Consider the following 13,463-nt stretch of genomic DNA (forward strand, 5'->3'; position numbering starts at 1 on the left):
AGCCAGTTGGTGACACATCTGACTGTGTGGGTGTGGACACCACAGCCCCCCAGTTTCTTAATGAGAACGGGGTGAGAGACAGTGTCGAAGGCTTTCCGAAAGTCCAGGAAGATGATGGCCACTGCTACCCCTGCGTCTAATGATTTGGTGACCTGGCCGTAGAAGGCCACCAGGTTGGTCTGACAGGACCTGCCGCTAATGAACCCGTGCTGGTTGCCCCTAAGCATAATCTCCCCCGCTGGCCCCTTGTGGACATGCGCCAGGATAATTCTCTCAAAAAGCTTGCCCAGGATGGAGGTAAGACTAACTGGCTACAGTTCCCCGGGTCCTCCTTCCTCCCTTTTTGAAGATGGGAACTACACTGGCCCTCTTCCCGTCCTCTGGCACCACACCAGAGCCCCACGAGTGCTCGTACAGCCATGCCAGGGGTCCCGCAAGGACCGCAGCCAATTCCCTCAGCACTCGGGGGTGGAGATCACCCGGACCAGCTGATTTGAACACGTCCAGTCCCTCCAGGAGTTCCCTGACTAAATTCCAATGAAGTTACATTTGTTTTGGCATCAATCTTAAACTAAATAATGCAGTCCAAGACCTCCAGCATATTAGTAAATCTTCCGGTTGCTTTTTACTTGGAGAAAAATATGTGTCGTGTGTTGCATGTGATAATGCACGTCACCCTGTGCACCCCCCGTTTCAAAATCCTAGTTCCTCCCATGCACAGGATATAGGGCAAGTCCCTTCTTATCCTCTTGCAGGTAGCCTGGTTCTGCAAACCCTACTCAGCCCCATGAGTCATTGCATCCAGGTCCCTGGGACTGCCCGTGAGACCAATTTCAGTTCAATACATGTTGCAGAGCATGGCATTTCATGAAGATTTTGCCGAACCAAACTTGTCTTTGGTGCAAGAGAGCTGGGATGCATTTCAGTCAATGCAGCTGCAGCCGCACCCCAGAGAAGTCTGACCCAGTATGTTTGCAAGGCAGCACAACTATATAATGCTCGCTGTCAGCTAATGAAGCATCCACTCTCTTGGTCCTCCTGTCATCATCACCTCCTGACCCTTCCTGCCTTACCGCTGCTATGGAGAGCCCCGAGCCCAGCTGCATGGCACAGCCATTGAGAGCCATTACTCACGGATGCACTTCAGATTGCTCTCTGTCCAGTGGAGTTTGTTGTCTTTCTGCTCACACTTGATGAGGGTGGATGTCCCCGCTTTCCTTTTGTAACCCTCTTTGCACGTATACCGCAGCATGGCGTTGAGCACGTTGTTAGTGCCCACCTGGATCTCTGCATTCTCGACCTCTTTCGGCACGCCGCAGCTTCCTGAAAGGACCAAAGAGAGGCAAACTCATCTCTGGGCAGTGGCACCAGCGTTTAAATATCGCCAGCTCACATAAAGCAGCGATGTGTGTCCACCACTGCCTTCTGCTGGGTGCGATATCTAACCTCCCTTCTACCTTCCCTTCACTGTGGCTGTTAGTTACCGTACTCTCTCCCGTACAACATGCGCATTTCCCCTCAAAATCACCTGCTGGAAATTGCGGTGTGCATTGCAAGGAAATACCGTCCACTAATCACAGTTTCTGCTGCCTAATCTTCTGCCAGGGGCCAGCAAAAGTCAGGCTGCATGAGCTCTGCAGAGAGCAGCCCACTGAGCACGCCAGGCTCCCCAGCTGCTGCTACGCAGTCACTTGCTGCCACGTGCCCGTATTTGCAAGGGAAGAACTTTTTTCCTTCATTCTGCCTTAAAATCAGATGCAAAGTGTATCTTATTTGGGGGCAGGAGCATATGGTATTACTTGTATTTTGTGGTATGCAGGAGCAAATGGTATTACTTGTATTATCATTGCATGGGGGAAAGGAGGGCTCAGTGCTGGCCTGGAACGTGGGCGACTCGGGTGCACTTCCCTGCCCTGCTACTGACAGCCGGTATGAGCTTGAACAAGTCATTTAGTGCCCTCCTGTGGGGCCTATGGAGAAAGTGCATGCACGGAGGGTTTTCCCAGGCAGCTTCTAACCTGAAATCCCTTCAACGCCAGCACGGCGTTGGTAGGATGAACCCTGAAGGAATGGCCACCGCACAGACTGCTATGCTGGCTGCCGTATGAACGCAGTGAAAAAAAGATGATTCTCCTTGCCAAACATCTTCTGATCTAAATTGATAAGGTAACAGATGGTGATGGGGAGTACAAGAAACCCCATGAGACAGTATTAGCAGCCAGAGCTCAGCATGCCTGCAGCTTAGCTATTGCCAAACGTTTCTTTTTCTGTAGGCAATGCAGCAAAGGAGTTTTTTAAGGACGAGGACTTTTGCAGAGTTTGTTGGAGAGGACTCTGCAGAGTTTATGGGGCGCTCCTTTCTAGCATACGGGGAAGCATGGCTGTCTTCTCTGTAGTGCATGGGGTGGCAGGTGGGCAGAGGTAGGTTTTGATGGGCCTTGAAGCCAAGCTTGTGGTTGAGGCAACGGAGAAGGAATCAGTGGAGGGATACAAAGAGAGATGTAACGCGGTTAAAATGACAACGTGGGGACTGAGAACTTGCTAAGGAGCCTGGCATTGGCTCTGCTGACCCCAAACAAGTTTTCTCCCCAGTTCAGCCAGTAGCTATGTCTCTTAGGATGTATCACTTTTCCTTACTTACTCAATGGCATGAAGAGTGGTCAGCACCAGCACCAATCAATCACCGTATCACCTCTGACCCTACAGCCAGTCAACCAGGATTTAACTGGCCACGCCGTTATTGGGCACTTCTCAACCATTTTCGAACTGGACCGGGTCACTGCGCCTCAAAGCTACACCAATGGGGCCTTCGCCATGACAACAAATGACAAGTTCAAACCATGTCCCATGTTGTTGACTCATGTCCATTTACTACGCTACCCAGTGGCCTCGAACCTGTTCACACTGGTGATGACATTGCTTTAAGACGGCTGAAACAATATGCCAAAACCGCATAAGCAAGATAAATAAATCGCTTGACTGACTCGATTTCTTCATCCGTACAATGGAAATAATGAGCCCTCTCTTCCCCCACTATTTGGGATCAGGAGGATTACCTAAATGCAGGCAATCTTTGGAGATGGTAAAGATGACAGCCCAGACTCCACTGTCCAGGTCAGAAAAGCACCTAAGGACTTGCTGAACTTTAAGCTCTTGCTTACACCCCACTGACTTCCATGCATTCAACTGTGTGCTTTGCTTGCAGGAAAATGCTTGGTTAAATAGAGAGTCTTGAGCACATATTCAAATGCATCTCTGAGCTAAACAGACCATGCACTAAATACAGACATTAGATTTATGGCATATTATAAACCACCTGCCAACCGATAGCCCCAGGTAACCTCTCTACATTTTACTGGCTGCATTTTATCACCTGCCAACATTCCCCTTTCTTCAGTTGGTCTGATAAAAGATATCGCATCTACCCAAAGAGCCTCATCTGTCTCTGCGCTAGGACCTAAGAATATGCCAGAAGCACGGATGTACACAGCAGCTCACATGAGGGAAGTAGAAAGGTTCAAGGCTTTGCAAATACTGCTACACCCTAAAGCAAAGAAAGGCCCTGTGAACACAATCCCGTACAGACTGAGCATGTTCTACCAGTATCTGTAACAGAAACTGAAAACTCCCATTCCAGTGAGTTTTACAGTTCCTTCTTGTAATAAAGGATACCATATCAAGCAATGCAGTTTTGCGGCTACAGTAAATGCAAGAGGGTCAGGAAGGGACCTCCAGAGGTCCTCTACTCTAACCCCCTGCCTGAGGCAGGATCAGCCCTATCCAAACCCTCCCGGACAAACCCATAAGTGAACCTCTTAATAAAAGTATCGTCAACCCTGACCCAACACAAGGCATCCCACCTGAACCTGCCACAGGTAAAGCAGGGGGCCCACAGCAGCCAACATCCTACTTTTGTTAATAAATGTTTGAGAGATCCCAGGTTGGGGCCATGTCGCCCAGCCACAGAGGAAGGCGACCTTCCCATTCCCCAGCAAGCTCATCCCCATCTGACTAAGGGGGTAAAACTCCTTCCTGACTCCAAATATAAGCATCTAAGCACTGCTCTAGCATCTCAGTACTGGGAAGTACTGTGTGCAGTTCCAGCCTTTGCATCTTAAAAAGAAAGTGGAGAAGATGGAGAGGGTCCAGAGGAGGGTAGTAAATAAAGAGCAGAAAGGCAAGTTATATATGGAGAGGTTGGAGGAATTCATTGTGTTAGACTTGGAGAAGAGGCAAGCCAGGGAGGTGACAACATAAGTTTTCAAATGTTTGAAAGGCTGCCATGAAAAAGAAGGGGAACAACTGTTTCTGCTCACTGTAAAGGGCAGGACATGAAGTTTAAATGGCAGCAAAATAGATTTGGATTAGGTCTTGAGAAAATAACTCCGAGCAGATAAAACAGTAGGAAAGAGGAAGCTTTGGCATCCCCTTCAGTGGAGGCTTTCAAGAGGAGATTGGATGAGCGTGGGACAGCTGTGATTTAGGAGTGCGGGGAGTTGGACCAGATGCTGCTCAAGATCCCTTGCAACCCTAGGAGTTGGGACACGGGGATCTCCTTGAGATTTAGAGGCATGAACAGAGTCTCACAATGTGGGCCTTCCTGAATCTACAGACAGTAAAATGGGCCTAGAAATACCACACTACCTATAACCACATCGGCCAACATTTGCCCCTGTGCATTTATGCCCCAGCAAAACGCCACCCATGACGCGACAGAACCAGGTGCAGTCTTCAGAAGACCTGGTTCCCAGTTCATGTCCCTCATTTCCTCCCCCAAAAAAGGCTGCTTGTTTTATAACCAGCTGAACTTTCACAAATAGAGAACTGCTCAGTTAAAAGGCTATAAGTCAGCTCTTCTGCTTCTCGAGTGAAAGGCGATGACAAATACAACACCCCTCTGAGAAAGGATGATGTGTTCGAAGGCTGCAGAGCTGAGGTTCCTCTAAATCAGCTGTGGCCACGTGGGCATTAGCGGATGGGAACTGGGAGCACAAAGAGATGTGACATTTGTGGTGAGCACAATGACATGTGACATTTTGTAATGGCTAAACTAGAAAGTGCTCCAGCAAGCCACTGCCTAGATTTGTGAGCTTTTGCCACTCATTATGACTTCCTTGGAGACTTTGCCAGTGCACGGGGGAAGGAGAAGCTAGAACTGGAAACCCAACACCAGAGGCTGCAGGACAGGGAGCGGCACCATCAACACTGATGAGAGCTGCCATTGTTCAACATTTTCCAGGCCAGGGTCCCACACCGGGAAGGCTGAGACCTGGAATAGTCTTCCTCAGGAGGGCACTGAATCTCCATTAATGCTGGATATCTCCACCCAGCAGATACCCTTGATTGTGGCTCAGAGCAGGGGAAGCCAGGGGAAGGTCACTTCAGGTCCCTCCAAGCCTGATCATCTTTGATTTCTATTTACAGCATGAAGTAATGTATTTGGCTGCTGTCGAAGCACGAATGTCCCATCTGATGGTTGTTCCTGGAAGTCATGTGCTTTTACAGCTAAGCTTGTGCAGCTGGAAGCCCCAGGTGCTCAGACTGGTGGATGCAACCAACTGGACTTCCAGCTTGGCTTGCTGCAATGCCTAATTGCTCTTTTTTTTTTAATTTGTGGGTTTCCAAGCATCAACCTGGTCTTTGCAGGCCCTCTGAATGAAATACCTGTCCCATGGAACAACCATGTTGCTTAAGGGAGACGTCAATTGATTAGTAGTGAGCTACCCTGGGAAATGTATTTATGTGCATGCTGATTTTATTTAATAACTGAGACACTGTGCAGGTAGCCCACAGGGTCAGGATTAGCAAAGCACTAGGGATTCGGCATGTTAGCAGGATGGAAGGAGTACCGGGAAACGCAAGGCAGCAGCTTCTCACCAAGTTTCCGCCCCTGGTTGGGGTCCCGGAGCACAGAGGTGTCAGAGCCAAAGTTTCTATACAAACCGTTCCCAAAGGGAGTGGGTGAGGCTCTGCGTATGATGAGGGACTGTGACTGGAATCTGAGACAAGTCTTTCCAAGCCACTTTCTTTGGTGGTCCTTGGGAGGTGTCAAGTAGACAAGATTTAACACTCTGAAAACTCAACATGGGAGTCTTCCTTATCTCTGGTCTTACTATTAACTGGGGCCTTGGGAACTGCCTGTTTGGGACGCATGGCAGAGCGGTTAATGTGTCAGACGTAGGAGATCAAGCCTTGCCCCAGACTTGTACCAAAGGCTGCCTCCAGTCAGCCCTACATAGGTACCTGGGGGCCACCACAAAGGTGGTCAGATGTCACTCCTTTGTGCGCTTTTGGCTACAGAAATTGGTGTGCCCTAATGGCACCCTACGTTTATACGATTCTAATTCTTCATTGCTCAACAGCTGAGGCTTCTGGGAGTTTAATCAAGGCCTATGCATACCTGTGCCTTTACAATAAAGCCATACTTATTACACAGTTCACTAAATCATAGAATCAATGAATCAATGAGTGGGAAAGGACCTAGACAGACCATCGAGTCCGACCCCCTGCCATGGGCAGGAATGACACTGGGGGTGGCAGGGGTCATAAGACCCCAGCCAGGTGCCTATCCAGTCTCCTCTTGAAGATCTCCAGGGAAGGTGAGAGCACCATCTCTCTGGGAAGCCTATTCCAGGCTCTGGCCACCCTTACCGTGAAGTAGTTCTTCCTAATATCTAACCTAAACCTATCCTCCCTCAGCTTGTGGCCATTGTTCCTGGTGACTCCAAAGGGGGCCCTGGTGAACAGACTTTCCCCGAGTCCCTGCTGCTGGCCCCTGATAAGGTTGTAGGCAACCACAAGATCCCCCCTCAGTCTCCTCTTGCGGAGACTGAAGAGATTCAGGTCCCTCAGCCTCTCCTCATAGGGCTGGCCTCCGAGGCCCCCGACCATACAAGTGGCCTCCTCTGGACCCTCTTCAGGTTCTCCACGTCCCTCTTGAAGTGCGGCACCCAGAACTGGATGCAGTACTCCAGCTGTGGCCTGACCAGTGCCACATAGAGGGGGAGCAAGACCTCTCTGGACCTGTTAGTGATGCCCCTGTTGATGCAGGGCAGGGTGCGGTTGGCTCTGCCTATTGCTTCGTCGCATTGGCAACTCATATTCATCCTGGAGTCAATCCTGACTCCGAGATCCCTCTCTGCCAATGTCACCAGTACGGTTATGTTAAAGTGGATTCTAACAATCCATCATCTGTGCCAACCACAGCAGCCACCTTTGGAGTGAGAGGCACAAAGGGCGAGACACGGCAACTGGAAGTGGGAGAAGCAGATCGAAGATCGCTGACTCTTGGCACTCTGGTGGGTGCAATCTTTTGGTTATCCATTATGAACTCATAACCTTCAATGCACAGTGGAGAAGGGGCACCAAGGGGAGGGGAGATACACATCCTGAACAGCCACAGCATGTCTTTGGGTTAAAAAAACACACGAGGCAATGGGGGCATCGTCCCTGCTACCGATCCACATACACCACGTGGTGGTGCAAAAGATGCTAGTCGTGCGTAGCCCAGCTCAGCGGCCACACATGATGTGACCACATCCGCTCTGCTGCCACCAACCTCAGTTCTGCTGGACTTGCAACCACAGCCAAGTGCTCGAAGGAAATTCAAGAGGTGGAATCAGAAGACATTTATCACCTCCTCCCAAAAGGTCTGGGAAGATGTAGCTTCTGATCATAAGCAGGAATGTAAGGAAGTGCAAAGCTGGTTCATTGTAGCTAGCACACGGAATTTGGCCAAGGCAAACACATTATCATGCCAAAAGCTATAAAACAATTCAGTAAAAGCGGAAGTCTTGGTGCCGTACTGCCCGTGGAAGCGGGAAAAATTTCACTGCCTTGCCCTGAAGGTGAGAAATCTGCCTCTGGTTTCCAGCCTAAATGTGTTCACCACACATTTATACCCATTTGGTCTCTGCCCGCTATGTCTCCTAGTTTACATAACACTTCCCCTCCCTGGTATTTGCTCTCACAATACCTCCAAAACTAGTTAGATGTTAGCTCCTAAAGGTCACGACAGTCTCTCAGTTCGCGCTCTCATCATTTTACAGAACAGAACATTTTACACTGGACTACACGGGTTTGCTGTCGCTTTTTCGGAAGCAGCCTGGCTTGAATAAGTGACGGTTCCCCGTGGAAAATTTATTCTTTTTTTAAAACAATAGATTTATAGGCTTTTCTTCTCCAATGCCAATGCCATCTGTCTACAATCATCTTTTACTGGTAACAGCTTTGTCGGTCACTGCTCTGAGATTAACTCACGGTTGCTGTTTTTCTGCTTTTTGAATTTTGGACACAGAACAGGGTTCTCAGAAGAGCTGGGATCCCATTTAGACAACAAAGCAAGCGGCCAGCTTTTCAGCAGAGTCAAGCCCTTCACGTGCATGACTTATCAGGGGGTTCTGGGCCCTATAACAACTTGCCCCACTGCCCGCCCTTGACCAATCAGCCGTGGCTTCAGATCTCAATGAAAACGGCACCGAACCAACTGGAGCGAGTAGACAGGTGAGGTCAAGTCTCCAGTCTATCTGTTTTCCAAAGCAGACCACGCATTTTTTTGAGACTGCACTAAGGAAGACAGGAGCAGATGTGGATCATTAGACTATGCCAGCAAAACCCGTTCTCGCTTCACTTCCAAGACTCGTCAGATGCCTGCAAAGAAAGCATTACCGCAGTGATACTTTGGAGGAGGACGGAGATATTAAAGAGGGCAAAAATTGTCTGAACCTGGTCAAGAAGCCCACGTGACCATGCAGCAGCAGCCCTGTGAGCCAGAAATGCCCAGAGCAGACTTCGAGGATTCGGGAGAAGAGGGGGTCTCATGCAAGAACTTGAGTGGGAAGGAAAACACCCGCACTGATTTTTTTTTTTCAGCCGGGTGCTTTATTTAGACGGCGCATTCATGAAAGTCATAGCAAGAAACGCATGTCTGGGCATGTCGCAACATGATTTTGAGTGGGTCCAGGCATGCAGAAAGTTTTAAATTTACTTTTTACAAGTTGCATCAACCTCTGGTCATTTTGTACTAAAATGTTGGAATAATACAATTTTAAGGTCTGTTCAAACGAGCGTCCCATGCTACAGCGGTGCAGAAAAAAACACACAGTGGTATCCGCAGGTGACAGAACAGGGGTCTTGTGACTGTCGCATCTGAAAAGTGGCGTTGGTAGCATTCTTGTTTAAAAAGGACATAAGATTTTGAGGAAAGAGCGCGGTTTGGGAGGTGGCTATATGAGTCGAAAAAGTCCCGATGGTTGCAATCCTTCAGGTAAACTGCCAGCCAGCGTTGCCAGACAGTCTCAGACTGCCTGGGTTGATTATGGGGGTGCGTGTTGACCATCAAGCTCAGGGGTCTTCGACACACCTGAGTCTTAGGGAGCCCGTCACAGGAGAACACATCTAAAAAAGTCTCTTTGGCATAAGGGCCCGTGGAGAAACCCAGGGGAGCTGTTCTGCGTCTTCAAGTGTAGGCAAACAGGACATTGCTCCTCGGATTTATTTCTATGGCCCCATACGTGATCAAGTTAACCACGGTGGGTAAAGCCGCAGAAAAGCAAAGCATATTTCTGCTCTCACGTGTCCAGTTTTAATCAGCGAATAATGATCCGCACATTCCTGGTCAGGACACGGATCAAAGGCAACCAAGGTGTACCCCGGGCAAAATCCTCGCAGTTGTACTCCAGCGCTGCACACCATGGGGGCCCCCTGATAACCCACGAGACCGTGCCCAGCCTGGGCTTTATAATAGTTTCTGTACAAGGTAGAGTCCCCATAGTTTTTTACACCCACCATTGCGCTTTTACATATTTTAAAATCCCAGTCTTCCAGGAGTGCAGGTGAAGCACCGTACCAAAGCGAAATGAGACATGTTTGTTCTGATCTGTCTTTATTTCAGTGTTGATTGTGTTGATTGTGTTGACTCACAGGGCCATAATGCAGCTTGTCATATGATGGTGACAAACCCACTGTTGCTTTCGCAGATGGGGACGCAGGGTAATAAAGGAACTGAAAAGTCCACGACAAGCTGAAGTTCTGTAATGTCCGTGTAGAGACACAATTAATTGAATCCTCCAGTAATATTGGTCAGGACAGGGGGGGAGTTAAATGATGGACCCTGGCCAAAACCCCAAAATATAGGCTAGTTCACCCCCAGCAGAAAAAGACCTATTGTCAGCTTTAAATCTCACTTTTCTACTCATGGGTGTGTCTACATGAGACACTAACTGCTCAGTAGCCTCATAACACTGCACAGTAGTGTGCCAGGTGAAACTCGTGCTAATACGCTACTGCACAGTAGTATTAGGCTACTATGCAGTTAGCCTCTCAAAAAAGCCATAGACCAGCACTCCTGAGCAGTAGTGCAAGTTACTGCACATTGATTTAGTACTTGGTTAGCCAAGTACAAAACTTAATACGCAGTAACTACAGTGCACTGATGAACGTGTAGACACACCCATGGGGGTCACAGATCATACTTAAATGGGATGGGGTAAGGGGGACAACGATAAGTTTGTTCATTTGATCCAGCAATTCTGTAATGGTGGAATAATACCCCTGATGCAGGATGTACCTCCATTTCTTAACCCCTGAGATGACCTTGAAAGGGGTGTCTTCATTAATTATTCATTAACAACTTCATTAACAGTTGTTCCATCTGTGCAGTTATAGTATTTCTGCTGATCCTCCCTCGAAGCTCCCTGGGAAATCCAAAGGTTTACTCAGCTATATGGTAAAGTTCCAGCTGTTGTTGGCAGAAAATCCTGGTGCTGGCATAGCTGGGCAAGGTGATGTAAAAGCCGCTGCCGCTCATCTTGTCCCTCCGGCAAAAGTATTGGTTTTTCTTTTACCCCTATACATTACAAACTTGGGAGGCTTCCACCCAGCTGTTAAATTTAGCCGGCCACCCCAGCCATCTCACCACAACTGCTTCTTTCTCCCCTTTCCTTTCTCTGCTGGAACTTTTTCAGTCCTGTAAACTCTGTCCTGTTTGGGGTTCACTTTCTGTAGCTCTTCAGGGTAAAAAGACCCCCCCAATGAGTTCATCTTCATCTTTTAGGTGGCATATGGGGGTCTGTACTCACCGAACGACTTCATCCACTATGAAAATCTCATCGGCGAACATTTGTTCATGGCTGTTTTCACATCTCCCTTTGGTTCTAGACACCCTCGCGTGGTCTTCTTTTCTGAATGGGGCGCTGCTTCGTTTTAAAATAGTCCCTGCACATGGTTTTCCACATCTGTTAAGAGCTTGAGGAGCTCATGTCCACAGGCCTGGTGCAGATAGCTCTGTGAAAGCTGTGGTTGTTGCTCTTTATAAATTCTGGTAAGATATCAAGGTAGCAAAAGGTACAGTGGGCTGTAAAATACCTCCACACCTTTACTTTTAATATCTACTACCACCGTTTTCACTTCACTGTTCGTAACAAAATGGTGCGTATTATGCTGTTTAACAGTGCTTAACGGCTTATTTAAAAATTCTTTCCCTGGATCAGTCTGTAGTTTTCAAGGTGCGTGACCCTCTATAAAAATAGTTTTCAAAGTCCAGGATATGTCACCCCCCCCAACATTGGTGATGCGCAGGGGGGTGCACATGGGTGCATGTACACCCTCTGAGTGTGGCGGTGGTGCCTGCAGGTAGTCGCCGCTCGCCCCCTCCCCGCCTCGCCGCCGACACTGCCGGCAGTCCGCAATCGCTGCTGGCCACCACTGCTGGCAGTGGCTGCGGGTGGTCGCCGACCACCAGTCAGCACTCACCACCGCCCCCTCCACGACCGACAGCACCGTGGCTGCCTGCAGGAGCTCCCCGCTCGCCGCCGTCATGCTCCTGCTGCCAATAGCACCACCTCTGGCTGCTGACAGGCAAAACTCATGCCATGGGTGCTTGTGGGACTGACTGTCTCAGTCTTGGGGCAGTTGATTGTCTGTATTGATTATTTCCTCTCCTTAGTCTGTGGTTTTGTAGGTGTTAAGCATTGCTAATTAACTAATTATCTAGTAGCTACTAATAGCTATGCACAGTGTATTGGGCTGGTCCCTCAGTGAATCATGATTGATCAGTAACTGGTAATACAGTAGCCTAGCAGCCAGGCCTGCATTAGTTCCCCCCGCCATGCTGCCCCAAGGCAGACGCAGTTGCACAAGCACCTATGTCACGAGTCTTGCCTGTCAGCAGCCAGAGGTACAGGGCCCCAGAACCCAGAAGCCCTGCACCGATCTTCTCGACAGCCAGCAGGCTTCGTGGCCTCAGCAGGGGCTACCATCCCTGCGGCTTTCACCTTCCTGTGGCGTAACACAAACACGTGACATGAGTTTTGCTTTCAAGAATTTGGGGCGCAGTCCCCCCCAAACCCTTGCACTGATCTTCTTGAAACTTGGCAGGCTTCATGCTCTCAGCAGAGGCTACCACCCCGGCAAATGTCATCCAAATTGGACAAAAGACAACAAAGCAATAGATATTTCATTGATCCCCCATTATACCCTATGGCCGGATCTCCAAGGCGGCTCCGAAGCTTCGGAGCCACTTCAGCCGGATTGAAGCGGGAACCCGGTCCAGAGCTCCGGATGGGATCGCTGCCATCCGAAGTGGCTGGATCCGAAGCTGGATCGAATACCTGCCTACTCACACAGGCCTACTGGCCAGGCATCTCTGCCTTCTTGGGGACTCTCGCCAAGTTGTTTTTTTGCTGGGCTTTAAGAAAAGTCAAACTTGTCGCTTGCCCCACGCTCAATATTTATAGCAGACTGATTTGATAGGTGAATTATCGATCTCTGCTTGACTTTATTTAAATTTCTGTGTTTCACTGGAACTATTGGAGCTGGGTGGTACCAGATGTTAGTGACCTTGGGAAAGGGGTCAAGGGATCACTTTAGGTGAGGGTTTTTTTTATTTTTAAGTCATCACGCCCTAGTTAATCTTTAATCAAGAGCTTACTAGTGAAAACAACTGAGGTAGCAGAAGGAAAGTTTTCTTATCTCCCACCATGTCTTGCCGTTTGGTTGAAGAATTATTTTATTAACTGTGGGCTGTGGCCTAACAAGGTTGCTTTGCTCTTTCAATCCTGTCAGTGTGTCTATAATCATTTGAACATGTTAGCAAAAATACAGTTATTATAGCAAAATAATGATGACTACGTTTGGTCACCTTAGTTATTAATGTTTGAGGATGCAATTGTAATACCGAATCTTTAGGATAGAGGCCCTTGGCTTGCTGTTCGCTCACGTTTCTGCAGCTTTGACTGAGGTGCCCTGAAAATGGCCGAGCCCGACATCCACACTTTCCCTATTTGGTTATGCTTTGGATAGCACATGTTTGACTGAGTTATAGTGCTGTTCAGCACCCATTGCTCATGCTGCACAGGCCGATGCATGGGCTACAGTGCTACATTTTAAATTGTAAAATAGCCCCTCCAAACATGTCTGCAAGGCGACTGTGGCAGAAAACCACCTTGGTTTCTCCCCAGAAATCT

General features: G+C 48.7%; 2 protein-coding genes across 2 annotated transcripts in view; one reads left to right on the top strand and one right to left on the bottom strand.

Annotated features, from left to right (window-relative positions):
• The window catches only part of IL15RA (interleukin 15 receptor subunit alpha), a 12,554-nt gene extending 11,162 nt beyond the window's left edge, over positions 1 to 1,392 (bottom strand). Inside the window, exon 1 of the mRNA XM_019509660.1 lies at positions 1,135 to 1,392. Within this exon, the coding sequence (XP_019365205.1) occupies positions 1,135 to 1,252 (118 nt within the window). The 5' untranslated portion in view covers positions 1,253 to 1,392. The remainder of the gene's footprint in view (positions 1 to 1,134) is intronic.
• COPG2 (coatomer protein complex subunit gamma 2) overlaps positions 1 to 13,463 on the top strand; it is a 770,521-nt gene that overhangs the window by 613,911 nt on the left and 143,147 nt on the right. The gene's annotated exons all lie outside the window — the stretch shown is intronic.

Source organism: Gavialis gangeticus, unplaced genomic scaffold (genome assembly GCF_001723915.1).
Source record: "Gavialis gangeticus isolate Ggan-Ray unplaced genomic scaffold, GavGan_comp1, whole genome shotgun sequence".
Lineage (NCBI taxonomy): Eukaryota > Metazoa > Chordata > Crocodylia > Gavialidae > Gavialis > Gavialis gangeticus.